The sequence below is a fragment of the Pimephales promelas genome, chromosome 21, assembly GCF_988280905.1.
Source record: "Pimephales promelas chromosome 21, fPimPro1.hap1.1, whole genome shotgun sequence".
In the NCBI taxonomy this organism is placed as follows: Eukaryota; Metazoa; Chordata; class Actinopteri; order Cypriniformes; family Leuciscidae; genus Pimephales; species Pimephales promelas.
Genome location: NC_142789.1, coordinates 20,049,402 through 20,069,757, shown reverse-complemented (window position 1 = coordinate 20,069,757; position 20,356 = coordinate 20,049,402). Strand labels below are relative to the sequence as shown.

Sequence of the window (20,356 nt, the reverse complement as noted above, 5' to 3'; positions counted from 1 at the left end):
CAGTATTTTGAATTAGTCACTGGCATGAACCTTTATGTGCTTTATTTAAAAGGCTATTTTTGGTGTGAGTGAAGGCAGAGCTTATGAATTATTGAGTTACTCAAAGTGTGTCTTAACGTGCATAAATAATGAAAATTGTGTGCAGCAAAGTGCTAGAATCTCTGCTCTTGTGGAGTTCATGGTGTGATGCTGTTCGTTGTGTTTGGGCTGGTCTTACACATTTTTCTTTCCCCCTACAGGGACTGTCTGAGAGGAGAGCTTCTGAAAGTTTAAGGACTTCACTCCGCAAGATGACAAGGCAGAGGATCCCATATTCATCCTGAACATTACATTTCTTGTTTTCTTTAAATATGACAGCAGATGAGATTGTAACATTTGTGATGGTCAATGGACTTGAGTTTTTGGAAGACGGCCAATCCAGAGAGTAGCCGCTCCAAATGTAGGTCTGATTTGATTTAGGTAAATTCTGTGTAGGAAATTATGATGTATATGCTTGAAACTGCACTATCGAGGGTGTACTGGACGTTAGGAATGTCAGTTAGATATTGTGATACTTTGTAATATGTCAGATGATCAGCATCTCTGCAATGCCTTGGGTTTTACGATATTTGTTGGGATATTCCAACCAGTTTTTCTTCATGTCCACATCAAATAAGTTCTCCATGGCTTATTTTTCCACACAACATTGAGCAGTTAGTGACAAATCATGCACTATAACTCGCTTTAGTGGTGTCTGTCTCTGCACACACAACCAATTGGCCAGACATTGCCTTAAACGTCACCTTTCTATTTCTATGACTGGCTGCACAAACAAGCTTTTTAGCAACTGTGTTGATGTGTGTATAAATTGGGGGTTTGAAATCCCAACAGAACTGCTGCTATATCTTCGGAGGTGTTTTTTTTTTTTTAATAAGCATTAGCAAGACTATTATATATGTGAAAAGCCTAAAAAAGAAAAAGAAGAAATGTTAATTTATGGTGGAGAAAGTTTAAAATGTGCTTGCAATCTGAGGGTTCTCACAGACAGTCAAATCAAGTGCTCTGCTAACTGGATACTCCCTGTGTTTAGAGTTGGGCTACGACATAAATATAAATATATATAGTATATATTCACACACATTATGCATCATTTATATGCTGCTAAGTTCAGACCATCAAAAATGAATAACAGGTGCTTTTCATCCCTTATTATTTGCATTGAACGTGGTTTCTCTTTTAAAAGTTAACACGTAAAGATAATATCTGGACTTAACAGTATTACCTTCCCGTCCGTTTCCATTGTGCAGGTCTGTCTAAAAGAAACACAGTGCACTGGAGTGTTATCCTTTCTACACATTACAAATCTTTTGGTAATAAATGGAGAATGTCAAATTTAAGAACTGGTGTCTTGAGTGCATTTTGAAAGTTTTACACAATGACTTAGGCAAAGTTCTATTCCAACAAGAGTTCCAATGTAGCAATGCAAATGCAAAATCACTAGGATTTACGTTAATTGCCGCTTGAAAATGATCAACACACTGCTGCTTCAGTCAGTTTCATTAACATCGAAGCGGGAGAAGAAGCCATCTGGGAAGAAGAAACCAAGGGAACAAATGATTTGAACACTTTGCGGAGCACAAGAGTCACAGAGAGGTCCCCGGTGCACTTTTCAAAAGGAATGAAACCTTGCCTAAGACTGCAGCTTGGCTAATACATCATACAGGCCGTTCTTCCAAGACAAACAGGCTGGGTCTTTTTACGCTCCCCCTCCGAGTTCTTCCTGAGGCCTGTTCTCAAAGCAAGACTTGTTTCACGCGGTTCTGGGAACACAGGAAGTTCTTCAACCCATTATTCTAAGCAGAAAACATCTTAAAGCGTTGAGTTCTCGAAAAATCTCGAGATCAGATTTTAAAAAGTTAAAACCAAGCAAATTTCTTTGAGAACAAATTTAAATCATGTTGTAGAGTTTTATTTTTAAATAACCTACAAATGAGCAAAAAAAAAAAAAAAACAAACAAAAAAAAAAACAATCAGGTTATGGCATGAGCTTGATAAGTTGGAAAAAGTTACATGGCTGTCACTAACATTTCTTTCCAGACTGGAGTGGAAAAACAAACTAAAGATTCGGTTCAAGTTAATGTTAAAATAAGCCTATCCTTAAGTCTTAAAACAATTACAAAATAAAACGGCTTAATTAGAACACAGACTTTTGTTTTTTTGGCAAAGTTGATTTCCCTCACATACCCTTCAGAACAAAAACCCTTCTTCCATACCCTGAAATAATACATCCCAATAGTGATATCTTCAAGTAACAGATACAGGTGTTTTTTTCTTTTTTTCTTTATCTTATGGAAACAGTCATTACACATTAAGTTAAAACCAGATGGAGACTCAAAGCCATGAAGACAATCTGTAGGATACTGGAGACAAAAGGTGTGTGGGGGGTGGGGGTTGGTAAATTAGTTCACATTTACACTGGAAACAAGACCCTGATATATATATATATATATGCTGTAAAAAAACAAACAAAAGCAATTCACATTCTGCATGTTTAAGGAACTAAGTTGAAGCTGTAATCCCCTGTAGCTCATCCAAGCATCCTACTTTGTGGTCTGGATATAGTTTACACAAGAGTTCCAACTCCAGTTTAAAAGTGAACAGTTCATGTAACACACAGCTTTACATGGTCATATTTCCCATAAAATATCACACCTGGTGTACACATTTCTTCTCCTAAAAAGGCGTGTGGGTGTACTTAAGCAATTCTTTGATTTTTTTTTAATCTTCTATTAAAATATAGAATTCATTATTAATACAGGAGGGCTAAAAATACAGCAAAACTAAAAATGAAATGATCCACAAAGCAAATTGTAGCAAATACAGTAGCTATAGGACCACGCAAGTTCATAGTTCAGACATCCTCGGGCCCCTTTGTCCACAGATGGAAGGGGAGTGAGACAGTAAAAATGTTCAATAGGTCAGCCACTGATTTTCCAGTTCATGACTTAAAAAGACCATGCAACCTTGCATACATACTCTCCATACTTCATTCTTAAAAGAACGACCCAATAAAACCTACAAGATTACAGGTCACAGCCTAAAAAAAATAAAATCAAGATCAAGTCACCCAAATCATGGTATTTAGGCCTCCTCGCGACTCTACGCTTGTGTCACATCCTTCCCTTGCCAGGTTCAGAACCTGTTGGAAATCACTTACACTAAAAGAATTATAAAAAAAAATAAAAGAATGGGGTGGAGGGAAAAGTAAAATCGCAAATAGGATTTAAAATTCAAAGTCTTTTTCAGCCATGTCAATAGCCCAGGCAAATTTCTCACGCTGAGTTTTGTTGTAGATCTTTTCTATGGGGATATCAAACTTCTTGCACCTGGAAGGAAATAAAATGAAACAATGCATCAAAATCAAAATCCAACAGACTTTTACAGCACGACCTACGAAAACATCATCTCACCAAGCTACTGAGATGCGTGGGTCCAGGTAGTTGAGCTTGGAGGTACCCAGGGCAATCTGCTTGTTTTCCTCCCGGTCAGTGGCTTGTACCTCCAGCTTCATCAGCTGCTCCTCGACCCTCTGCACGGCTTTCTTCTTGGTCTCCACGGCCCTGGGTTGCCAAAACCATCAACATTAAAGCAGCATACAATCACATACAAACGCACAATGAGCATGAGGGGCCAAATTCAGTTGGGCGCCCTTCAAGCAAATATTTTGACACTCACTTCTTGGATTTCTCATCTCTGCGTACTTTGGCGTCAGCCTTGGCACTTTTCAGTTCTCTTTTCGCATCAGCAAGCTGTTCCTTCTTTGCGTCAATCTGGTTTTAATGAACAAGTGAATGCAGGAAAGGCAAACATTTATATGGTCCAACAGACCCAGCACTAACAAAACCCAAAAAAAAAACAGCAAAATACCAGTATAAAGACAACAAGGACGAGGTCACAAACGTCTCATACCTTTGTCTGAAGATTTTGCATGGACTTCTCAAACGTCTTGGGTGGTGCCCTCTGGTGGTTACACAGGATGGCTACTGCTCGGTTAGCCCGATTGTAGGAGAGGATTTTCGCAGGAACATTTTCTTCCGCTAAAAACAATTAATAATAAACTTGAGTCACATTGTACATAACCAAATCCATTTCTGGTAACTCGCCCCAATCTAATTATACACAGTGAATAGAACTTACAGTTTGTGAGTTCACTCAGCTGCTGCTGCAGTGTGATGGAGGCGTTGTAAGTACGGAACACTTTAGCCGTAAGGCCATCCATCAACTCCTGAAGATGCTTGTTCAAAATCGATGTCTGCAATAAAGGGAAGTCATTTTAAAATTGAGGACATTGGACTTAGTTTGAATCGTTACATCCCTATGCTAAATGCATCACTCGCAAACGGTTAAAAAATCGATAAAAATGTGTGACGATTAAAGTCGGTTGAAATGTTAAACGAATCGTGATACACATTTTAAACAGCAGGGGCATTTACTGAATAGCCTACTGTGAAGTTGTGAACCTCGCAGCAGCACAAAAGCAGCAAGCACACACTGGCGCGAACCTTGCGAGTGATTGCTCCGCTCGCACTGCGCCACTGTGTGCCATAGACAGTGTGCACGTGCTGTCAAACACATGGCGACAAAGATGTTGACTCATTCGTGGCGGCATTTTGACTCTTCGTAGACTAATAATAATCACCAACGTGAGAAGCACATCACCTCCGTTTTCACGTAAAAGTCATTAATACGACAAGTGAGAGCTACGGAGATCACAAGGTGCATCAGTGTTTCCATGGCAACCATGTGCTGTTTATATTTTACTATCCCTTTCTCTAAATGTGTACATAGATTTAATTATTTTTTAAATAGTTTGTTGATGGTTATGGCGTATTTTGCTAAATGTGTTCTGTTTTAACTCTTTCTAGTTTAATGATACAAATTATGACAAAATAAAAATCATTCCTTTATTACAATGTAAAACGCCTGTCAATGTGGTACTAATTTTACAGTGTTTTACTTAGTGTGCGAAGGTATCAGTGTCCAGCCTCTTGACCAGACAAACACTGAGTTGAAACAACCTTGAAGGGATTTTTTTTTTTTAATGTAGCTTTATTATTTGACAAATATTTCAAAATGAAAAAGAAATGTGCAGGGTTTTGTCTGAGAAATAATAAGAGACACTTTCTCATTTATAATTTGTCTTAAATCTCATTTGTTAAAAAAAATTGTGAGAAAAACAGAAAAATTGTGAGAAAAAAAAATCCCTGATTTAGCATAAGTGTTTTACTTGGTATTCTAAGCAACACAGACTGGTGAAAAAGACTGCTTACATTGAGACGATCGAAGAGGTCATCCTCTGGCTCCTTGTCCTCCATGAATAGCTGGAGATTTTTGAAAACCTGTAACATTTTAAAATGGGATTCACAAAAGGCAGAAAAAACACACGACTGCTAACCAATGGCACTCAGTAAAGGAGTTTTCATTTGTACATGGCAGTGAAGCACACATTTGATTTATAAAGTGCCTTTCACAAACCCAAGGACACTTGCAATGTACAAAAGATGTCAAAAGTTTGTTCGTTTTTTTTTTTTTTTTTGGTTTGACAACAAAATACAAAGAAAAAGTGGATTGGAAAGAGCAACTGGCATGAATTGATGACAGCAGTATGAGAAGCAACCAACATTGGTTTAACAATTATTAAAATATCGCTGAAGGAAAGCACTCCCAAGTCTATGGGCACCTGGAAACATTAATGCCCATGAAGGACAATCAAAACTTAGTTAATATCTTGGCAACAGAGGTTCAAAGAGTGTGCACAACGGCATAAAAAATAATCAATTCAGTTCAATATCCCATGTCGAGCATTAAAAACTTTAATTAGAACTTTATTGCATGCGTCTAGTGACCAGTGAAGTGCTGGAGAGTGATACGAGTGGACTTTTTGATGTAAGGGCACAGACTGCAGAGTTCTGGATATATTAGTTCTGTACCAAAACCAAATGAGATGCCTCAGGCAGCATCCTAACTGAAAAAACCTTACAAGTGACTGATTTGGAACACTCCACATCAGCAAACTGCACACCACAAAAGAGCCTCTGCATAATCCCTTCAAGAACTTTTAAATCAATTTTTACTTTGCCCCATCTTAGATAGATTTGATTCTTAATAGGGTATGGCAAAAAGCTCAATTTATATGTGAAGGATACATGTGATACTGCCTAAAATGGTTCACCTAAAATTTGTATAGCATCTGGACCAATCAAAGACACAAATTATTCATATTTAATGAATAATCCAACAAACTCACTCCCAACAAAGTTCTATGAAACGTCCCCCACAAATGAAGTCAACACTGGCAGAACCCATTGTCCTGTCACAGGACACCTTAAGACGGATAACAGAGTTACGAAAGCTTGATAACAGTTTTACCAAAAGAATGTACAGGCAAGTCTTGTTGAGAAGAAATGAACCCTTTTAATTAGGGCTGGGCGATATGGCCAAAAAATCATATCTCGATATTTTTTGGTCAAATGGCGATATACGATATATACCTCGGTACTTTCTACGTTTTCTATTTAGATAAAGAAAATCTTTATATTTAAAATATATATATATATATATATAGGCCTATATATTCACATTCGGCCCAATGATATCCTACAAACAATGTTGATATTGAAGGATATGGAAACAAATATAATATAGGCTATGCAATATATTATGTGCAAAAAGGTTTTGTTTTTATATTGACTAAAAGCTAAACTAAAAATGAAAATAAAAACAAAAACAAAAGCACAAACTAATTATATTAGCCTGCATTTGATTACCCCATTATAATCACTTTCACTTTCATTAAAAATATATACTTGTAGGTTTAAAATTCCACATATGGTACATTTATTTTCTCCAACAACAAATATTTTAGCAATATGTTTATTTTAGTCAGAATTATTGCGTACTACGTAGTACTATTCACGCGCATGCGCGCGCCGGCGCTCGTTCAAGGAAGCATGAATTTTAGCGGAGATTCACTTGCAGAAGCTCGTCCTCTTCTGACATGGACATATTTGTTGTGAAATGGACATATTTGCTTTACTTTCTAACCTTTACAGATGGAGAATATACCTGTGAAATTTAAGTTGAGCACTGAGGAAAGCACCACATCTCAAACGCATTAAACAGCGCAAGTATATCTGTCAGTCAGCAACAGTGTCTGTCAGAGCATTTGACCGGGCGGCAAGCTGCCTTAAACTTATTAACTATATCAAAGTGATTTTGACGCAATTAATATAAGCTTGTGTCATGTTTAGGACAAATTGTACTACGTAGCCTAGCTACTTTCACTGCAGCAGCTCACACTGCAACCTCCGCTATTTTTCAGATGTGCTTATTTCAAACTACTGTATCGATATAAACGGTATTGCCTCATTCCATATCGTTTCAAAAAATATAACGATATATCTCCCAGCCCTACTTTTAATCTATATATCTGTATCTACACACATCCATGTGATAAGTCTTCACATGCAACTAATTTTCCATCTCATAATTTTCCTTTGTGGTTTGGCCTGTGTCATTCTCTCTTCTAAACGATTTTGGTCTGAAACATGACTTGCATACTACACCAAAATCACACGTTGTTTAGTCTATAAAATCCAATCTTCCCGCATTTGTTAATTTACATTACATTTTGCTAACTTTATGAGGCATCAGTATAAGAATCTTGTAGATTTTTTTTGTAAACACCCAATAAAATTAAATATTCAAATGCCCTGCTAGGGTCGTAAAAAAAACTTCCTTCAAAGGGGCAGCTTTGGCAGATTTTTCACACTTTAAAAATCACTGATCATCAAGATTAGCTCTCTTGTCTCTGGATCTCTTAGGCCTTCCTGAGAAGCCTTAACGTGAAGAAGCTGAACTAGATGTCCCTCAAGGACCCCCAAGATTGCGACAGGCTGCGGCCTTGTCTTTCCATTCACCAAAGATCCTCTGACTCCCACTGGTTCTCTCTCAGTAAGACCACATCAGCAAACAGCAAAAATCAACTGGAGCCTCAACAAATTGCATCAGGACAGTTAAAGCAGAACTAAGTAACTTTTTTTACCTTAACTGAACAGCTTTGGAGTCATTGTAATGTTAATATTACTGATTTCGTGTTGAATGGTGATCGTCTCGCACCCCCCTGGTGCCTGTGAGCCGCAAAACCACCCTTGCAACTTTGGGCCGGCGGCTCGCCGGCCTCAGTGTTAGGAAGTATCGTGAGATTTCAGGTCTCGCGAGGTAACGAATTGCTTTACGGCACTATACGCGCACACGCATGCGTACACGCCCCCGGCCATCCAGGAGCCGGCTAGCTATAAGAAAAAGGTAACGCTAGATTGAATTCTTCACGTTTTCGTGATGGCTGATGTAAAAGAAGAAGAAGAAGACAGCTCGGAAGTGTTTATCAGAGAAACAAAGAAGAGAAAACGGACCGGCTTTTTCAGAATAGAGAGAACTGAAAGAAAGCGAAGCCTGCAAAACCGATGCTGACCTGGCCTTCTTGCTGTTGCACTTGTAAGTATCTTTATAATAAACTGTGTTTAATGTTTGTATTTCTTGTAATTGTGACCTCGGGAGTCGGGATGTTTGCTATTGTCTGTTTTTTTTTTTATTATTATGCTCGCTGTCTGTTACCGGCTTACTAGTACGTTAGATACTGTAACTTAGATGTTAGCATTTTCATTAGCAAACAAACTTGCTTGTTTTCTGTAAGTATAAGTGTTTTGTCCGTTCCTCTATCAGGGTTTATTTGTGTTTCTCAGATCGCATATAAATCGATATGAAATTCTACAAATTATGCATTAGTTTAGCTTGTCGTCAGCCTCAGAATTAGTAACGTTATAATGCATGACTTGATAATGCATAAACCGACACGAGAGCTGCTAGCTAATAATGCAACTTTTTTATATTTATTTACCCACATTTACACAAACAGAACTATAAGTAAACGATAAATTGCATTGCAACTTCACACATGCAACTCCATCTGTGCTATTTTGACCTTGTCTATAAATGATATGTTGATAAAAGATTGATACATTTTCTTTTTCCTTTTTAGCTACAAGCGTTGGCAAGTGTTATCAACTCCGAGGCACCCCAGACCACCAGTACCACCGGTCTCAAGCTTCAATAATAAAATAAACAAACTTGTAATAAACAAATTAAACGTGTTTGACTTTCTTTGGTCAATCGTTACGATAGACAACTCGGATCACCAGAAAAATGATGAATGTAACGTAACATGTATTTTGATAATGCATAATCAAAGTAGCTATAGCTGTAGGCTAAACTAAAAATAAATAAATAGCGGAAATATTTCTTATAGTATTATTGATTTTTAACCATAATGTTACTGATAACGTTTGGTAACACAATACAAATATACACTATCTCAACATTTGAATAATATTGTTCTGAGAATCATACCTCAGTGGATATGGCTCGGGCGTCAGTTTGGTTTGAAATGTGCTGGGGACAGAGACGCATTCGGAAGGGCATTTTCAAAAGTGCTGGGTAACGCATTCATTCTTTTTTCTCTTTCGAGTAGGTAATGTTTTGAACGACGATGTCCATAGCTTCCTGATGCACATAAATAAAAATGAGCACAATACAGTGATGGTCCGGCCAGAGGTTCCGCACTCGAATAGTTTTTATTTCCCCCTCATCAAAACCAATAATGTTTATCAGTGGTTGAATTGATATAATGTTTATCAGTGGTTTTATATGTTTTGATGAGTGGGGAAAAATATACGAGAGAGGAATTAGAAACCATGAGAAAAACGGACACGTTTGTGTGCATTTTGATTTGTGATTTCACCGGAAAGAATCTCAGCAACGGATTGAAGCGCGTTTCTGAGAGAAGCCAACACATCTCAGTGCTAGATCGCCTGTTATTTAACAAACAAATGAAACGAATGCTGTTAACTGGAGATGTTTTATTTGCATTGGTACATCTGTGCCGCGAGATGTTTCAAAAGTGGTGGGGACAAAATCCGTTTGTTCGCCGGCTTCTCTGAAAACAAATTCACATGGCCTGCCTGAACGAGATGGGAGGGGGAGTTGACAACGAGTTTACGACAGTTTTCTCATATATATATATACTCCGAAACTGTAGGGGGAGCTCGAGAGAGAAACCTGCGAGAAAACAGCAAAGAAGTTTCCAGTCTTACTGAGCGCTGCTTTAAATGCAATTGGACGAGACATGCAAGCATCAATCTTAGTCTCATTATTTGATACAAAGTATCCTTACCCCTTTTTAAGAAGGGCGTGTTAGAACTAAACTGATGGTTTGCTCAGGCTGTTAATCTGCCGAACATCAAACAAACGTCTTGCTTTCCTGTATTCTGCTTTAACTCTCTTTCCCTTGGTAAACTCTATGTATGCATGTATGTGAATTTTAAAGCAGTTTAAATATTTAGTCTAGTTAATAAAGTCTTTCATATCACACGTATAGTTGTCCGTATCAGATCTTGACAACTTGCTCTTAGTAGTACTTAGTAAAAAAGACATTTCCCATACCCCGGAAATGTACATTTTTATTAAATTACCGATATAGAGCGTTCATGGGATGAACCGAGTAAATGGTTGTAATGTTAATGTAGCTACATCAAGTTAACGCAACTACCTGACCCAAATATTCATAATCATAACAATTACGATTGATTATTAATATTTCATAGAGTTAGTTTGCTACATTTGACTTCAGAATTCCTTAAAGCATTTTTTAAAATGTAGAAAATGTAATAGACCGATGAACATGAGAGGAAAAAAAACAACTTACCCTCTTCTCAACAGGGACTTTGTTGTAGTATCTAATGGAGTCTTTACCGAGGAAGTCAAACTCCACGACAAACTCCTGGCCGTCCATCTCTTGATGGAGAGATAGATGTTCCACTCTAAGTGAGCAGCAGCCCACTGTGTCAGCAGTCTCTCCTTCCTCCTTTTCATTACCTGCTCTCAGAGCCAGCTACACCCCATAGAAACAAGATGTAAAACACCATTCTGCCCTTCAACTTCTGCTTTAGCTCAAACCTCGCATTAAAATGTACAACCAAGGAAAAATTATTTTAACTGAACCAAAAGCTTTAAAAGCTTTTATAGAGTACATCTGAATTAACATTCAATACATGTTTTCAGGGTCATGAGCTTGAAGGGATGTTACACTGATCTAAACAATGCAAACCTTGTCAATGAAGTAAAGAGCAACAGCGCGCTGTCTGATCCTCATCTCTTTTGATTTCCAGTCTTCGCGGTATTGCGAACGGATCCGCTCCACACACTTTTTCAACCGACGGGCTGTTTCATATTTCTGCCAATCCTTCTCTCCCTGAAAAAAATACAACACAAGGGACACACCAATATTAAATCCGATAATTAATATTTTAAGTTGATAAATACTTTCACATTATGGCTGATATCCACGTCATTTTGTCCATTTAAAATAAAACCAACCAAAAATCTTTGATGTTGGATTGGAATTCCAACTTAAAGAAATTAAAAAAGACTGATGATACCAATAGATGTGCTACAGCACAAAAGTTTGGGATGACTAAGTTTTTTTTTTTAAATTAAATTCATAATTATTTATACTGAATACCTCACTTCAATTTCAGCAATGAAGCATTAAATTGATAAGCAGTAGTGAACATTTTTCCAAAAGATCTCCATAAATAATGTTCTGCCTTTTCAGAAAATTCTCTTCAATTTCCATTTTTGCAGTTGGAAACACTAACATTGGAAAGAAATGTTACTTGAAGGATCATGTGGCACTGATTACTGGAGTAATGGCTGCCTAATAGAAAAACTTAGCAAACAAATGCAGCCTTGGTGAGCATAAGAAAATTCTTTCCAAAACATAAAAAATAAATCATACTGACTGCAAACTTTTCAATGGTAGTGTACAACTGAATATTATGAAATGTATAGAACAAATCAAAGTCAATGCTACTGAAATCCTAATTCTATTAAAAAGAGATGGCTGTTATAATTTACCTTAATCCTTGAACTGGGGTTCAGCATGATGTATTTGATAGAGCCTTGAATATTTTCAGTCCAAGACACCAGCCACGTCACCTTGTTGTCATGACGCACCTCCTTCCACTTCGTCCCAGGAGGTGGTTTAGGATGTTTTGAGTCCCTAAAATGAGAAGCATAGGATTACCAAAGAGAATTCTCAGCAGATGGACTGATGTTGCGCTGTGTTGAACGCTCCTTACTTGCTGCAGTTTACGATAATGTCCTCAGGTCGGATACGACGCTTCAGCATGCCCATTTTGGGATGGTCACCTCTGCCACGGAACAAGCCAGGAGGCTCAATACGGAAGTTGGCAATGCGCTCTTTGTGATTGTCCATAACACAGAACCCATACTCCTGCAGAAGGCGCTCATTCTCCTCTTTAATTTTCTTAAGGTGAAAAAAAAGAAAGTTTGAATCAAAACAAAACACCACGATATTTTACCAACAATTACTTAGATCAAATTAAACATCAAAATACCAGTTTCTCTTCTTTCGTCATGGCCTTCCTGGCTTCGGATTGAGCTTTGAAATATTCACTCATTTCAGAAAAGTCACACTTATTCAGATCTGTGATTTTGGATTTCTCTTCAGATGTCATTTCCTAAAATGACAAGATCATGCAAGATTAAGAAAAAAAGTCTCACACATTTTAAAAAACGAGAGGGGAGGATGACACCATGGCAACATTACCTTCCTCCAATCTTTGAAGAAGTTTTTCCGAAATATATCCTTGGTGGTGTACTCGTGGTCCAACATCTTTCCAAAGAAGGTGGCCACCTCCTCTGCCTCAGGGCTGAGTTTCATATGTTTACCTGGTGACAGACCATAAAATACCATAAAAGCCTCAACGTCTGAACCTTTCTACTAAAAAAGCCAATTCCTGAAAATAATGGCCGACGTCCATTGTAAAGGACTTTGATTTTTTTTCCCCATTAGTATATTGCTAAAGACTCCACCCAAAACTCAAAGGAACAGAGTTGTTTAAAACATTTGAAGTTTACACAATCCAACATCTGCTTCTCCAACAGTTTTGATGGCCATCCAATCAGAATAACTCCAGAACAGGATGGTCTACCCACTTCACACACTACCATTGAGTCGTTAAAAGACGTACCGTCATAATAGAACTTGACATTGCTGGGAAGAGGTTCATATGGAGGCGCAAAGACAGGCCCTTTGTGTTCCAAAAACTTCCATTTCACACCATCTGTGTACCTCTCTTCCTCCCACCTAAATGGTATGAAAAAGCACAAAGATGGAAGGAGGTAAACCAACATCCCAATACAGGCAACCACAATGGCTCTGCAAAGTGCCGGAACAAGGACATTTGTGATCTGCACCATATCTCTGAATAAAATCAAAACAGACTCAAGATGAGGAGTAAGCCTACAATTACTTGACCATGAGAGGATGTGAGACTAACCATTTCCACTTATCTTCTGGCTCCTTTTTTGCTTTTTTCTTGCCATCTGTGGCAACTTCTCCTTTCTTGTCTTTCATCTTCTTTTTGGGCTTTATGTCCTATAGCAAAACAGAAGATTTAAATTATTAATTGGAAAAAAAAACTTTAGAAATTCTAACTTGGCTTAATAGAGATAAGCCAATGCCTTAAACTTACCTCTTCTACCGGTTTCCGTTTCTTTGCCTTCTTTTCACTCCTGTCTTCCTCAGTTTTAATCTTTTTGGGCTTGAACTCAGCACTGAAGGAAAAAAAAAAGTTTGTTTACATTGTCTGGAACCCAACACTTTTCAGTTACCATATAATCACTTCCTATTTGCTTTAAAGCTTAAAATTATAAACAGAGTCAATGCATTTGTTATTACACTTACTCATCATCATCGCGTTCTCTCTTCAGAGACTTTTCGTGTTTAGGAGAGTGGTAGAAGTCATCATTCTCAGGTTCAGATTTAATAAAAGGGCTGCATAAATAACAAAACACTCATGATTTGTGATCAATACTGAGAACCCATTTAAATTGTCTCAAGATAAATTCATGTTTTGAATTACGCAATTATAACCATGCCATTGGTCTTAAAGGGATCATACGAGGAAACAATTTTCTTTGATCTTTTAAGATAAACAAAACTCAGTGTTCAGAGGAAGCAGTATAGATACTATTAAACAAAACAGAAGTTCTAGAGTAATAAGGTATACAAAGTTTGCTAACACTGGTGTATGTAGCAGCCAAATGTGTTCCAATATAGGCAAATTAGGTTTATGTATACCAAGATTGCTGATCAAGATTGCCTCCACACACTGGCGAGAAACATTCAATTAAAAATACACATTTTTTTCTGAAACAGTCATGTCAAAATAGTGGAGGAAAAAAAAAGTTGTGATATGATGACCATCTACTCTTATGGTTACAGTTGCATAATTTTCGTCAGATATAGGATTCTCACTCACCTTGCAAATCCATTCTCCCTCTCTTTTTTGGGCTTGCCATCAAAAGACTTTTGAGGAAGAAAACATGGGCGGGGGGAAAAAAAAGAAAGTGATCAATAACAGCATTTAATATTGTGTGAATCACAAAAGACTATTTACAACTCCTCCATAGCCAGAGGATTGAGGTCATCTAAAAAAGCTGCAATGTAAAGTTTAGAGGATTTTGCCCACCCGTTCCTCCTTTTTCTTCTCTTTGTGTTTGTCCTTCTGCTTGTCTGAAGAGGATCCATCTTTGAGTTTCAGCCTCTCTTTATCTTTATCTCTGTGCTTCTTATCCGAGGAGTCCCTGTGTTCGCTGCCAAAATGCAATAAAACATGCTGTGATCTAATTGCCACAATGGTCTGGTCCATCAACAAAATCAGCTCCAAATAGATGATAATGTTTACAAAGGAAGTTGCAGTAAAGCCAACATTCCTTCCTGTGGTCTGAACACTAAAGGCCACGCCCTGCTTATCAAACACACTCCATAAAGAGCAAACTGGGCTATAAACCAGCTATACATCTACCTTAGAGTAAAAGTGACATCATACCTGTTGCTGTACTTTGATTTCTCACGTTCTTTGTCTTTCTTGTGGTCCTTGTGTCTGTGTTCTTTGTCCTTGTATTTATCTTTGTGTTTGTGAGAATCTGCCAACAAAGAAATTAAAGATTATGTAGCACATTCAAAAGGCCACGAACACCTGGCAACAAAAGTATGTCCCTGGAACAGGAAAGACAGATTCAAAAGCAAAAATGGGGGTTATAAAGTGTACAAGAGTTAAATCAAACAGACTTCTACATTGAAATTGTTCTGGTGCTATAGGTGTTCATAAAAACGAGGCAAAGGATAACCTAGTAACACTATGGGGGCTAAATTTCCTCACCTAAATGAGAAATCTGTTTGGTCAAATGCTGAAGACAATTCACAGACAACTGGTTTAAAATAAGTACAACATGACACATTCTGGCTTGTCCTTGCTGACCTACTGCAGACACATTAATCAAACCTTGTAGATTTTGGCACTTTACCTCTTGAGGTGAAGTGTCCAGTTTTCACTCTCAGCTATGTATGGTGTTTATAGACACGCCATTCTTTGCAGGGTTCAGCTAAGACTGTTTACTCTGAGAGGACTATTGCTTTAGGAAATGTGTAGGTTGGTAGCCTGGATTGGGTTACAAGAGAGCCAGGCATATCCTACTGACACTGTATCGGACAGTGAGAAAGCTGGAGGTGTTTTGTAACATGCTTCCCAAAAGGCAAAAGCAAAATCTCCCTTTCTATTGCGAGGACCAAAGGAAAGAACAGGAATTATACGAGGCTACAGAATCCAAACAAACTCAAATGCCATCCTTTAAGAGCACAGAGAAACAATGAACCTCATGTTACATTAGGGTGCATTCAAGCATTAAGAGGGACAGGAGTGCTCAGTTAGGACGTGAAATCAAATCCTTTATCTTCTACAGTACGCATGAGTGCTTTACCAAATGTAACAAACCTTCCTCTACCTCTAGATATGCATCCTTACTTGAACTCCTGTTCAGCAATATTATTTATTGCTAAGTGTGGTGTTACATTTTAGCCTTGTGAAACATGTTATTAATTACATGTAAAAAAAAAAAAAAAACACTCACTATGGGCAAACCATTCACCATGTCCATTTTGCCCTTCAGCAAAACATGCACATCTGGGACTGTTGGAGAACTTATCTGTGAATTGTACCCTCTAGTGGACAAGTTCATTGTCAGCAGAACTGTGAAGCTTCATTACAAAAAGCAAATCCACAGTAATGGAAGTCTGAAATAAGCCTTTTGACTAAAATGAATGCATTGAGCTAACCAAACAAAGGAAACGCAAAAGAAAAGCTTCATATACTAAAATTACTGGCAAATGGACAATTAGATTTAGTGCATGCTATGCCAATGCAAAAACAGTCCATAGATATATTTAAGATTGAGGAGTCAAAACACATTCCTTATGTGTGATTTCAAAAAGTTGCCAGTATGATAACAGATATATATAACATTGTTTATGGTAGGCTACAACTCATGCAAGCAAATGTAGTTATGGGCACACACACAATTTGAAAGAAAAAAAAGCAAATTTCTACACATTGTGTCACTGTTTTATTAAATATATAATCTCATTTTATTGTTTCCAGGGATGTGCATGGCTTTTTAATATATCCCCAAACCCTGACAAGCACTTGGTGGATGCTCAATGGAACGGCATGGTGTAAACAGGCAACTCGTGCAGCGGCACAGCCATCAGTTAAACATCCTAAATGCTCTTATAGTGGGGAGCAAAACTGATTACCAGAAGCATCAAGCACATTTAGAGTATGGACTGTGTGGATTTTCAGTGTAGCATGAAAAAAATTCAAAAAGCATTTATTTGAGATGAGTTGCAGAAAATGAATTTAAAAAAAAACAAAGGATAAAATGCTGTGGCAGAAATCCTTTACCCACCCACATTGTTGTAACTAACTAACTTGTTTTTTATTTAGATTGAAACTTGAATTTTATTTTGAATTATACTACCAACATCACTGCACTTATAATAAGCAGTGAAGGAAATGTTACTGATGGCCTGTAAAATAAAGTGCATAAGAAACCTGATTATCATTACGCGTTTGTGTCAGAAATATGAAAATATATATATATATTTTTAAAAAAAATTCATATTCCTGACACAAACACATAACGATAATCATTTTTGTCATAAAGAAACACTTGTTGACACACTTATAATGCATTTGCATAACACAAAAAGAAACAAGTGTCTGGTGTCTAAGTGCTGTGGGATTTCCTGCCATGACATGCTAAAAAGTTTTAAACTGCATAGAAATAGGAAATACTCTCATTAGTAGCTTATCTTTGAGGTAAAAAAAAAACTACAATAAAAGCAGTGAGTTTAGTAATATTTCTGGCTGGCCATGTTTTGAACTTGCATGATCAAACTAATATCACCAATGACAGTTGTTTGAAATCAGGTTTAGCTACAAAAAAAATCCTATAGCACTGGCTCGTTTAAATTCACTTAATCTGGTTGTGGCTGTTCATTTGACGCAGATTAGATTACAGGATAGCATCAGTTTTATGATATTAATTAACTGCATAATTACAGTTTATGTTTTAATAGTAACGTTAAACGTCCATTTTTCATTAAATTTCATCGAATAAAAGTGTAGTTGAGGTATGTGTTTATTTTCGTGCGAAGATTCAAAACAGATAACGCGTTTCTCAAACCTTCTCCTCTATAATAACCTCGATGTGCACTTAACGTTCACTACATTCAGACCGCTAACGTTAGACAGAGAAAAAGAAAATGGCGCAGAGACTAAGTCCTCAACCCCCAAACCCTCACTTTCACAAGCCCCGTTTGACCATTTTGCTAACTCGAAATACGATCAAGCTACATTAACTGACAAAAAAACTCTCTCTCTTTCAAAATCGATGTTTTTTGTTTATTTAAAAGCAGTATAAATGGGATTTAGAAGGGCTCAATGTGAACAATAGGCGCTTGTCAGAGAGCGAGAGGGGACTTAGTCTCTGGGACGCCATTTCTGTCCTTAAAACTAACTGGTCGTCAGGCAAGCTGCTGAGCGATCACGTTAAATGTATAAAACGTATGTGTTTTATCATAATGTGCTAATTAGACAAGTCCCACTCACCATTATATCTGGATCCCGACTCGATCTGCGGAAAAACAGTGGTGTATAAGTTAATGTTAAACCGTGCCATGTCAATAGGCTGCTAACTTTCAACTTGATGCTAATCGGAGTTAGCGCTCAAGCTAACAAGCTTGTTCATAAAACAGCATTTAAACACCACCGCTGCGGAGGCCGGGGGACTGTTTAAAGTTTTTATTCCCAAAATAAAGCATTTGTTAGTATACGTTAATGTACGATAAGCGGCAAAGGACAGCAAGGGCTGAAAATACAAAATTATTACATTCAAAGCCGACTTCTGGTGCCTGTTAGCTTAGCATGCTTGGGGAAAACTGCCGCTGCGGATGGAATTTAAACAGCCGAGCTAGTGACTACAAACCATCAAGATAGAAAAAAAATAACGCTAACTGACAACGTTAAATCACACTTTACCTGAGAATCGTTGTGGGAATGGTCCCCACTCATTTCTATGTGTCTTATTTTAAAATAACACAGTTAAAAGCCTGTTAAAATAAAATGCCGGCGAGGAGCTGTAGGCAGAATGAAGAAAGACACAGTTGTGTAACAGACCAAGCCCGAAAATTACAGGACTGCGCATGTCAGACGCATTTAAATGGATAAAAAAGGCGTTATTCCTGCCCCTGGCTCCTCCCATACAGCTCCGCTATGTGACGTCACTCCTCATTTACTATGGTGGTAAGAGCCACGTGGTACCAACTATGGGTACCAAGTGAAGAGAGGCTTGTTAAAACAATTTTTATTATCAATAATAATAATTGTAATGATAATAATAATAATAAACAATACATTTTTAACATTTGATTAACAAAATACTAGCTAAAAGCCTTCTCTGATGGAATGAAGGTGACTGTCATATGGCTATCTATTATACTTTTATACTCAAGATTCTAGAATATTAGTAATGAGGCATCAAGAAACCTTTGGCACATGATTGTTATTGGTTTAACAAGTTCAATCATCAGCCTCGACATTACTTGCAGTTCTTACATTTAACACAGTTAATAGTTCTTACATTTAACACAGTTAGTTCTTGCAGTTAACACATCCACAATGACTTTATAGTGTTCTTAGATTTTCTTTTTTTTTTTTGTCATTTGAATAAATCAGTTATGTAAGAAGTATTTGTTTGAAATGACTCTCTTATTGTTGAGTGGCATTGTGTGTGTGCTCACTAAAAAGTAGATGCCTTGCTTCTAAATGACCACATTTATCTTAAACCAGCAGTAAGCCTTTATCTTTGTCCAGACAACAGATGTAGGCGAAGACATTCACAACCATGTCTTATTTATGATCTTTGTGAGGCCACTGTCATTATAAATGTACGCAATACCTTAAATATGATAGCTTTCACCATTAACTAGCCTACTTAAAGGACAATTTAAGGTGGCCTTAGGCTACTTAACCAATGTATACAACATGCTTATTATGTATGCATGTTGTTGCATGGTAAATATTTAAAGTATGTGTATGTAATTAATATTTGTAATAACCCTAACATCAAAATCAGTAGCAGTAAATGTGAAAATTTTACAAAACAACATGTAGCCTACATTGTGAACACATAGTCGTGCGGTGCAGGTATTAATGTTAATAGATAGCAGTTAAGGCCACTTAATATACAGTGTGACTGGATTCTGCAACAACTGGGCCTAAAAACAAACTGTTGTTTGTACATTGGTTTTTATTTCTTTTTTTTTTGTTTAAAACTTAAACTTACTGCTGTGCATATCTACACTACACTCACAAATGAATGACGAATCAATATAATAATATTTCCTGGTTTGTTTCAGAAACAATATTTTAATGTATACAATAATATAATGTAATGTGACATAATCAAAAGTTCGTTTCAGTTGTTTGGCAAATCAATTCAAAAGAACGATTCGTAAAGAATCAGACGTCACAGTTTAGATTAGAACGTGCTAAAGTCTTTGTAAACATTGTTATCGGACTCAATGCTGGTGTTTCCATTAGAGGGCGTCATTGCCCATAATTCTATTCAGCTACGCCTTACATTATATCCCACCAATATTTATAATTCTCCCAGATATTATAAATTACTAATATTTTCTACTTCATTTTTTTAGGTAATTTGCTTCTGTAACCTATACTTGTAAACAATAAAGCGTAAAATATACAAAAATGAAACAAAGAGTAAAAGTTAAGAAAGTTAAACTCTGCATAACATAATATCTACTATGGAT

The 20,356-nt window shown here is 37.1% G+C and overlaps 2 protein-coding genes across 2 annotated transcripts in view; one reads left to right on the top strand and one right to left on the bottom strand.

Annotated features, from left to right (window-relative positions):
• zhx3a (zinc fingers and homeoboxes 3a) overlaps nucleotides 1-2,223 on the top strand; it is a 90,368-nt gene extending 88,145 nt beyond the window's left edge. The window contains exon 3 of the mRNA XM_039673989.2: nucleotides 240-2,223. Coding sequence (XP_039529923.1) covers nucleotides 240-273 — 34 coding nt within the window. The 3' untranslated portion in view covers nucleotides 274-2,223. The remainder of the gene's footprint in view (nucleotides 1-239) is intronic.
• On the bottom strand, nucleotides 1,927-18,719 carry top1a (DNA topoisomerase Ia). The gene is made up of 21 exons (XM_039674004.2): nucleotides 18,564-18,719; nucleotides 18,135-18,159; nucleotides 15,015-15,111; nucleotides 14,655-14,778; nucleotides 14,445-14,491; nucleotides 13,868-13,957; nucleotides 13,656-13,737; nucleotides 13,461-13,558; nucleotides 13,152-13,267; nucleotides 12,728-12,849; nucleotides 12,516-12,638; nucleotides 12,237-12,424; nucleotides 12,013-12,157; nucleotides 11,204-11,347; nucleotides 10,802-10,987; nucleotides 5,310-5,378; nucleotides 4,177-4,291; nucleotides 3,949-4,076; nucleotides 3,715-3,809; nucleotides 3,450-3,599; nucleotides 1,927-3,365 (listed from the first exon to the last, which is right to left on the bottom strand). The coding sequence occupies exons 1-21, from the start codon at nucleotides 18,594-18,596 to the stop codon at nucleotides 3,263-3,265; spliced, it is 2,280 nt and encodes a 759-aa protein (XP_039529938.1). The 5' UTR covers nucleotides 18,597-18,719; the 3' UTR covers nucleotides 1,927-3,262.
• Nucleotides 18,720-20,356: the final 1,637 nt, after the last annotated feature.

Coding starts and splice junctions, on each gene's coding strand:
- top1a (XM_039674004.2), bottom strand. CDS start 18,596: ATGAGTGGGGACCATTCCCACAACGATTCTCAG. Junction 13,268..13,460: donor CCAGAAGATAAGTGGAAATG/GTTAGTCTCACA, acceptor CATACCATTTAG/GTGGGAGGAAGAGAGGTACA. Junction 11,348..12,012: donor ACCCCAGTTCAAGGATTAAG/GTAAATTATAAC, acceptor TATTTTTTTCAG/GGAGAGAAGGATTGGCAGAA.